At 28.7% G+C, this 9,823-nt stretch overlaps 1 protein-coding gene across 1 annotated transcript in view; it reads right to left on the bottom strand.

Moving 5' to 3' along the window:
* LOC107025481 (protein DETOXIFICATION 29-like) overlaps window positions 1–6,713 on the bottom strand; it is a 14,254-nt gene extending 7,541 nt beyond the window's left edge. Inside the window, exons 1-6 of the mRNA XM_015226265.2 lie at window positions 6,349–6,713; window positions 4,385–4,926; window positions 3,976–4,062; window positions 2,865–2,921; window positions 1,627–1,865; window positions 1,303–1,421 (exon numbers count right to left, since the gene is read on the bottom strand). Coding sequence (XP_015081751.1) covers window positions 1,303–1,421; window positions 1,627–1,865; window positions 2,865–2,921; window positions 3,976–4,062; window positions 4,385–4,926; window positions 6,349–6,612 — 1,308 coding nt within the window. The 5' untranslated portion in view covers window positions 6,613–6,713. The remainder of the gene's footprint in view (window positions 1–1,302; window positions 1,422–1,626; window positions 1,866–2,864; window positions 2,922–3,975; window positions 4,063–4,384; window positions 4,927–6,348) is intronic.
* Window positions 6,714–9,823: the final 3,110 nt, after the last annotated feature.

The raw sequence follows: 9,823 nt of genomic DNA, 5'->3' as shown, positions 1-9,823 counted from the left end.
CGATTGTCTCTTTGTTCGCGATGAAGTTCAGGCCGGCACCATGACTGTGCAGTATGTACCCACTGAAGAAGAACCGGCTGATATTCTCACCAAGCCTCTCCCGAGCCGACAGCACGATTACCTCAGTTCCAAGCTTCCGTTCGCTTCCGCTCAGCTCAGCTTGAGGGGGGATAATAACAGATAGTATTAAATAAATAGTATAAAATAATATTAGTATTTACTGTGTACTAATCCTAGTCCTATTAGGATTAGTACTCCTTAATCCTAGTCCTATTATTTTAGGATTAGTACTCCTTCCTTCACTCCGCCCAAAATCTATATTCAAAATCTCAACTACACACTCTAATTTCACGAGTATCCTATCAGACCCCTGAACATATTATTTGCCTATTTACCACACACTTGAGTGTTTTCTAGTCCACATAAACCAAATAAATTGTCTCACGTATTTGCACGTGCGAGTCCCTACCTCTTGAACCCCCAATTCTTGTGTTTTCGCCATTTCCCTCCTAAAAACGTAAGAAGCCCAAAGAAATTACTTTCATCTCCTTTTCATCTTTTCTCCATTTGTTTTGAAGCATTTTTGTGTATGTTCATCCATACAAAACTTATTCAAGTTTTCATTTGATATTTTTAACGAATTTCGAAAAAATTTAAAATTCAAAGTAGAGACCCTAAATAAGAAATTAGAGCAGATTACAGATCCTAACTTCAAGATATAAAGTCGAAATGAACATAAACAACTAAAACCTACCTTAAATTGAAAGAAAAACGTGAAATTTTTAAAAAAGGAACAAGGGTTAATAGTGGGGAAGAAGGAAAAGTGATTTATTTAACTTGGGGAAGATGACTATTGGAGTACATTTTTTTCGGTCAAAACATAAGGCTATTGCTTCTTCTCACGCACCTAGAGGAGGTGTTCTCACCTCCTATGACAGGTGAGCACTCAAGTATGTAGTAAATAGACAAATAAAATGTTTAGAGTGATGATAGGATAACAATAAAATTGAACTGTGTAGTTGAGATTTCAGGTATAGATTGGAGAGGCTTTAAACCATTTTCTCTTTATCATTTAGTTCCTAATATATCTTCATTATTAATTATAGTCATTTCTCACTGTTTGAATTTATTATAACGGAAGTGACATTCTATTTATTGCTCTTTATGTTAAGTCAATACTGAACGAGCAAAGAAAGAGAAATTAGTTTGTACTTTAGGTTTTCGAAAAATAAATATCCATTTTTGTTAGTCCAATATAAGATATATTTTTGTTATTGTAGAAAAGGAGATAGATAACCATACCTTAACACCCATGTCGAGGCAAAAGCTAAAAATAAGGCCCAAAGGAATACCAAATGCATAGTAGCTTACTATGTTAATGTAAGCTACATATATTTGCCAACCTGCTCCAATAGCCACACCTGTAATTGTTGCTCCATTATTGATATTAATATACAAGCAATATACATTTATCGGCTATTATTTTGATGGGTGTTATTTATGTCAAACTTTAATTTTAAATTGCAACTCCAACGCACATAAATATATCATTTAATCGCACAATTTATCCTTTTAATGAACTGACCCATAAAATATGATATGTATTTTGAGATGATAAAAATATACCTGAAAGAGTAGGTTGAAGACCATTAAGCATGATTGTAGTTCCTAATAGAGGAGTAAGTTCATACACAGCTTGCTGAACTTCAAAACTTTTCGTAAACAAAGGTGGATATCGACTTCGAGCAACAAAAAGTGTTATCGTAAGTATCGTCCCAATTAAAAGTGAAGTAATTGATACCACAAGGACTGAAAATTTTGCTGTTCTGGGGTGCCCTGCTCCTAATTCATTTGACACCCTTACACTGCAACCAAAAAGAACAAATTTATTTTATTCAGGTTTATTACTTTATTCCATCCATAATCGTCACTACTAGAAGCAAAAGTTTTTTCTAGCACAAATCAATGAATAATTTGTGCTATGAAATATAATTTCTCTACCTCATCAAATTAGTTCTCTAAAAAAACACTTGGTGAAATGTAGTTCTCATTGAAATATAGAGAAACTTCTAATTCTCCATATGAAAACATTATTGTTTTTCCACTGATTTAATCAAAATATATGTTGAATAGTCACTACACATTTTTCAATAAAAATATAGTCCTTCCTCCATTTCTATTTGTATGTTACTCCTTCTGTCCAATAATAGTTGTCCACTATATTATTTTTAGATGTCTAACAATACTTTTCCACTTAATGAATCAATGAATATTTTACACTTACTTCCTAACTTACCCTTACCATTAATTATAGTCATTTTCCTAATACATTTTTTAAGACATTGTATTTAATATATTCAAATGGTGATATAGTAAAATTGTTCTTCTATTTATAGTTTCTTAAGCGGTGTCAAGTCAATAGTAAACAACTATTGTTGGATAAAGGGAGTATCATTTTTGGTCTCACGCTCCTTAAAAAACGAGGTAAATTTATCATTTTACCCTTATTTAGTGACCTCTTCAAGTTAAGTTTTCAATAAATGAGCATAAATCAATTTATTTGATTAATTACATAGACCAATGAATGTGAATTAATCATTTCGTTTTTCTATGTTGATCAAAACAAATTTCCAAAGCTAAAAAGTAATTTTCAAGACTAAAATAGGAAGAATGATGCATAAATATAAATAGGAGGAGTAAGTATTAAGTAGTGATATTCTAAAATAAAAATTTATATATTCAATAAAAAGCCTATTTAAATTATTATTCCTCTCGTATCAACTTGATCAAAATATATTTTATATGTTAATCAAATTTTACGTTACTTGAATATTAAAAAATAAAAAAATGTTACACAAACAAACCTTATTGCTGCATTAAAACCGATGCACAACATGAACGTCCATCCAACTATGCTGGTGCTGCAAAATATCGAAACAAATAAAAAATATAATAAAAGAGTTATACTTCCTTTAATAGACTTGAGATATCATTTTTTGAAAAATTACGCAACAAAATAAACTTATACTATTTAATTACTTATCATACCTATAGTTTGCTACAATTACCACTCGCGACTAACATTATACATTAATTACGTGAATTGACTTCGAGTTTGTGTAATTAGTCATGTTTGTCTATGTATAATTCTCCAGAATATAACAAATACATATGTATAATATACAATTGTTTAACCTATATATATTAACAATTCACCTCTGTCCCTCTCTCGCTCGCCACTCTCCTTCCTCTTCCAATCTCGCTTGCCCTATATACAAATGTAAATGTATAATATACAATTATATACATATACAATTCACCTCTCTCACACTCTCTCGCTCGCTTCTCTCCCTCCTCTCTTGATCTCGCTCGTCTCTCTCCTCTATCTCAATCTCGCTCGCCTCTCTCCTTCCTCTCCCGGTCTCGCTCGCCTCTCTCCTCCCTCTTTCAATCTCTCTTTCCATATATACAAATACATATGTATAATATACAATTATCTAACCAATATACATATACAATTCACCTTTCTCCCACTCTTTTCCCCTCTCTCTCTCGCCTCTCACCCAGTCTGCTTGCCTCTCTCCTCCATATAACATGTAGCTACAAACTGTAATTATCAAACTATAGCTATAGAGAGTAATTTATTATTTTAAGCAGCTATATGTGAAAGTTTCCTTACTTTTTTGTGTTTGGTGCCCGAAAATGACATATATTTTCACACCAAGCACATCTTAATCTTAAAAAGTATAAATTAAAGTGAAAATACATCTCACCAAATCATGATTGAACCATAACTTATTTATATACAATTTGTCAACAGATGTTTTGTATATTAAATTGTCCATTTAACTTCTTTTTTTTTTAACAATTTTTTTTTTATTAATGCCACATCCATTAATGTTAGGCATTGTGGCGTCTAAACCTGCGTTTGAACGTGTGATATAAAATTATAATTTCATATCAGTGTAAACTCACCATATGGAGACTGCGTCAACAGCAATTTTTGCATCCTTCACATATCCAGCAGAGATAATCAAAGCCATGAAGTACCAGTACTCTAAGCTACACAATTAACAATTTCTTAAAAGAATTAATATTAGTTACTAATTAATAGCGAGTAATTGCATGCAAACTTTTAGCAAGGACGATAGGTAAATAAAAATAGACGAAGTATTTTATTAAAGTTAAATTATTATTAAAAATAAAACTATATCATTTTTTTAAGACTGATTACGAAAGACGTTATATAAACTCAGAAAATCAATAGAATGTGTATCTTAATTAAAATATTGGTTAAAATTTATATATTTTAACTCTAAAAAAAGTGTGAAACACGAAAAATATTTCAAGACGCCATGTCATAAAAATTGATAGAAAGACTCACCAGATCATGACCCCAGATGCAAGAGACAACCTAACAAATCCCCAAAGATTTTCAAATGCCTTGAAAGTAAATCCAGACCAAGCTTCACCACAAGTCCCACATAAAATGTAAACAAATTGGGCAAGTACCATGAACCACCATGAACCATTTAGCACTACAGCTCCAGCCACTAGCCCCAAATCCATTTTCATCATGAACAACCAACTCAACAAGGTATGGCCAACTAGCGCGATCGCGGCTATAATGGCCATAACCATCATCTTGCTTTGGGCTTGAAGGAATTTTTGAATAGGAAAGTTCATTGCATAGGCAAATAGTTGAGGTATCATCCAAATAGAAAATTTACCAGCCCATTTTGCTATGTCCATAGGCTGGCCAATGAATAGTAGAATTTGAGTTGCAAATAAGTAGAGAAACATTAAGGCTAATGCTGCTGTGTTGAGTATAATCAAAGATCTTTGCAAATAGACACCTAACATGTCTAATTGTTTGGCTCCATATGCTTGTCCGCAAAGTGTTTCCAATGCACTTCCCATACCTAACTGTTCGAAAAAGATCAAATATTTTTCGTAAGATTTTTTAACACTAACGATAGCAAAAACATCATATATTGTAATAGTACACACACATGATGATATACTTATTTCCGCACATTTTCAACTGATATTCGCTATCAATCAGAGAGAGAGCTAAAATTTTCATTAAGGAATATCAAAGTATTATAATTATGTTGTTAGTTAATATCAAACACAAAACTTTTGTAATACTTGAATTAGGCATAATACATAAATATGCCTTTTAACTTGACTTCAAGTTACATTGCACAAGTAGACACTTGAATTTGTATAAAGTTGAGCAAATAGACACAAATGTCCTACATGTCGTTTTTTGTCCTACATGATGTCCTACGTGTATTTTGTCATATAGGACTCATGTGTTTATTTATTTAAAAGTTGAATAGTTAAAGTGTCTATTTGTGCATTATGAAAGTTGGAGGTCAAATTTAAAATTTGAAACTAAGTTTAGGATTCAATATATGTATTATGCCCTTTAATTAACATCTGCACAGATCTTCAACTTCTGCTAAGAGATACTAAGACTGATAAAAAAAATCAAACTTTGACCTGTCAATATAATATTCCCCATGTTCTATTATTTGACATAGAGTTTAAGGAAGTAATTAAGAGTTTTGAAATTGTGGTTTAAAATTAAAAATGTGTCAAATGTATCAAAATACTAGTATTTAGTTTAATAGTCTTAAACATGTCATGTGATAAGTTGAAATTAAAGAGCTATTAAAAAATAAAATGATTATTCTTTTTTAAATATACCAAAAAAAGATAGATCAAATAAATTGAAACAATTAAAATTAAAGAGTTGCTAAACAATAAAAAAGTCATTTTTTTAAACATATCTTAAAAAAATTAATACAAATAAAATAAATTTTTGGACAAAAAGAATGTCAACTTTTAACACCCCTTGAACTAGGATAGCTCCTCCCCTGTTTGGTTCCTCACTATGCTAATACAACTAATCTAATACATCCCCTCCTCCTGATGTAATAACTGTAGCTATATTTCATACATATGTAAACTATAGTTATGTTTCGTAATGAAAGGGATCAAGTGATTCACAAGAATAGATTACAAAAAAAAAGAACTCGCTAAATACAAAAGTACACTCCTTATGAGACAAACAAATTATAAAGGAAGATAACACAATTAAATTGAAATAAAAAAAGTAACAAATTATAAAAGCACCATAAAACTCACTAAATACCAAAAAAAAAAAAAACTCATTATGAGATAAATAAGATTAAAAAGAGAAATAAAATTAAAACACTTAAATTGAAATGAAGGGAAAAAAAACTCATTAAATACGAAAAGAAACACTCCTTATGAAACAAACAGATTAAAAAGACAAAGTAAAACACATAAATTAAGACAAAGAACTCGATAAATTACCAAAGCACCATAACATAGTCCAGCAATCACAGAGTTTTCTACAGAAACAGCAGCAAGTTGTAAGACTCCAAGATGGCCAGCAAAGAGTTGTGTGATTTGAGCAATTGAATATTGACATATTGAAGTTGAAATTGCTGGAGAAGCAAGACTCCATAACTTCTTTGATTCAATGTAGAATTCATGGAAGAAAGTTTTAAGTCCATCAATACTTTGCATATCATCCTCAGAATTAAAAGAAGGCAAATTGTGGTAATCTTCCTCCATTTCTCTACAAGGATGTGCTTAATTAGTTGGTGAGTACTTTAATTTTTGTTTTCTAAACTACTTTTCTATTCTTTTAGTTGAATGGTGTAGATGCTAATAAGGCAAGATATGCCTATATTCTATTTTTTTGGTGCCTCGCTTATGAAATTATATTGAACATGCTGCTGTTAGCTTTTTTGTTATTTTTAATAATGTATTAAATGGATTCAATGTTAGGGGTAAGAAGGTAAAATATTTTCTAACAAAAGTGTGTTTGTATCAAGAAAAAACTTAAAATCAAAACTATTTGATTAAAAATAAAGGAGTACTTACTACTTCAATTGTTATATTGGTTAGTACTCTCTCTGTACCTATTTAATTATCCATTTTAGAAGTGATACAATATTAAGATACCAATGATTATCATAGATTAATTAAAATTTTAACCTTAACTTAAAAGATTATGTAACTCCTAAATATAATAAATATATTTTCTGATTCCAAAAAATATGCATTACAATTTAGTAGTACTAAAAATTTTTTAGAATTAAATAAAAATACATTAGAAAAGTATTATTTTTCTTTCTTAATTTGTCAAAATAGTCAAATAAATAGGGACAAATATAAAAAAATATAAACAAATAGAATAATAGTTATTTTCAAAAAGTAATAAATATTTGCTAATTACAATACAAAATTTAAGAAATCATGGATTAAGATAGAAGAGAACTAATTGATATTTGAGCATTCCCACGTTTCTTTTTTTCAATTTCAACTTTCATCGATGTTTTTTGTGCTCTGAGTTACTTTACTATACTTCCTTTATTTGTTGTGTATCACTCTCATTTCACTCTGAAATTTGTTCAAATATTCCTTAGTTTTTTTAATATTTTTACTTTATATTTATATTGAGAAATCATATATACTTTTATTTTTATATTTTTATTTAATTTTATTGAAATTCAAGTTTTTAATTAATAAATATTAATTAATTTATTTTGATTAATTAATTTAATTGATAAACATAAATTATTTATTTAGCTTTTCTAAGTTGATCAAGTATATATTCTTAAGATTAATAGATCACAAGAATAATAAAAAATGTGATAATTTATGTACTAATTTTATAAAATAACAAATATTCATTATTAATCAATTATTTATTAAAAAAATAGTACTTCCTTCGTCTAGAAATATATATCATTTTGCGTTTATCGAACGTTAATTTAATTAATTTTTAAAGATAAATTGAATCATATTAATTTGTATTTTAAATAAAAAATTAGATATTCTAAAACTATATAAAAAATATTATAAATTATAATTTTTTGTATATAAATACAATAAAAAATATATCATAAAATGTTGATTAAAATTTTTATAATTTAATTTTAAAAATAAAATTTATAATAAATAATATCAGACGAAAGGAGTGTATATAAAAAGACACGAAGGGGAGTACCGTTTATCGAACAAATGAACTATATATTTTAAAATAAATGCATATGGATCCAATCTTGGTGTTATCATAGCAAACATTAAGTAATGGAGTCAAGGCTCTTACAAAGATCAGGGTCATGTCCTTTCCAAGAATATCATAAAATATTGCTTGTATTGTTCCGCTTTAATTGCTTATTTTTTATTTATATTATATTTAAAATTAGAGCATACTAATTTTGATATTTTAAATAAATAAATTAGAATATTAATTTAATATTTTAAATAAAATAAAGTTTTGATATTAAAGGTTATATAAAAGTATTATAAATTATATATTCTTACATATTATTGTGTTGAAAAAGTACATCATAAAATATTGCTCTCTTCGTTTACAATTGTTTGTCACAGTAAGGTCATGCACATCTCTAAAGGAAAATTTAATACAAGTGTAATTTGACTAAGATAGCCCTACCATATCAAGAATACCAAAATTTTACATAATTTTTCAATTGAACTACGCTATTATTAAGAGTAAAATTGAAAAAAAAGTAACTAAATATTTTTTGATTGTTTAAATTGACAATTAATCTTCGACATCTATTTTTAGTAGGACAACTTTCACATATAGCAAACATACAATTTATATTTGTATGATATTGCAAAGTTTGCATAATTGCACTCCATAGCAAACATATAAATGTATAATTCAATATACATATGCAATTGAAACGAAGTTTATAAAACGAGAAAGAGAAAGATATTTGGGCAGAGAATTGTATAAAAACGAAGTGTATAAAACGAATTGTATAATTATAAGTGTATAGAACGATTATATACAATTTAAATTTGTATAAAATGAGCAAGAGAAAAAGGCAAAAGAGACTTGGGCATGGAATATACAATTGAAACGAATTTTATAAAACGAGAAAGAGAGAAATTATATACAATTTGAATTTGTATAAAACGAGAAAGAGAGAAAGGCAAAGAAACTGGGCAGAGGAGTATTTTTATTGTATAATTATAAGTGTATAGGACGAAAATATATGTATTTGCATGTGTATATACACTTTCTCTCGCTTTATACAAACAAAAACACAATTTATACATTTCGCTTTTGTTTGTATAAGCGAGAGAGGCGAGGGTGGTGAGTGAGATATGGAAGAGGAGAGAGAGTGGAACAAAATACATATATTTATACAATTTCCTTTGCTTTATACAAATGGAAACAGATTTTATACACTTGTGTTTATATAAAAAATGAGTGGAAGCGAGCGAGAGATGGAGCGAGAGAGAAAAGTGACAAGCGAGAGTTTGAGGGAGAGAGGTGACTGACAAACAGTTTGCTACGGGACACAGTTAAATCAAAGGGTAGTTATAGCAATTAATTTGATTTATTAGTTTACCATTATATACAATTTTCTCTTTTTGGTATATTTGTCAAACAATTGTGGAGGGAGGGAGTAGTCAAAGTCTTATATTTTAATTCTAAAAATAGAAACTCTGACAATTAAAAGTGGATGGTGATAATATTAAATGGGAAATCATATATAATGGCTAACTAATAAATCAAATTAAATGTTATAACCATACGTTGATTTAATTGTGCCTTTAGCAAACTGTTTTTCAGCAGCTCTCTCCGTTAAACTCTGGTTCACCGCTTTCCCTCTCTCGCTCCATCTCTGGCTCGGTCTCTCTCTTACTTTCATACAAACACAAGTGTATATAATGTGTTTCTGTTCGTATAAAGCGAGAAAAAATTATATATATATATATATATATATATATATATATA

Source organism: Solanum pennellii, chromosome 7 (genome assembly GCF_001406875.1).
Source record: "Solanum pennellii chromosome 7, SPENNV200".
Taxonomy (NCBI): domain Eukaryota; kingdom Viridiplantae; phylum Streptophyta; class Magnoliopsida; order Solanales; family Solanaceae; genus Solanum; species Solanum pennellii.
The sequence above is the reverse complement of the archived record's forward strand: the minus strand, read 5'-3'. Positions and strand labels throughout refer to the sequence as shown.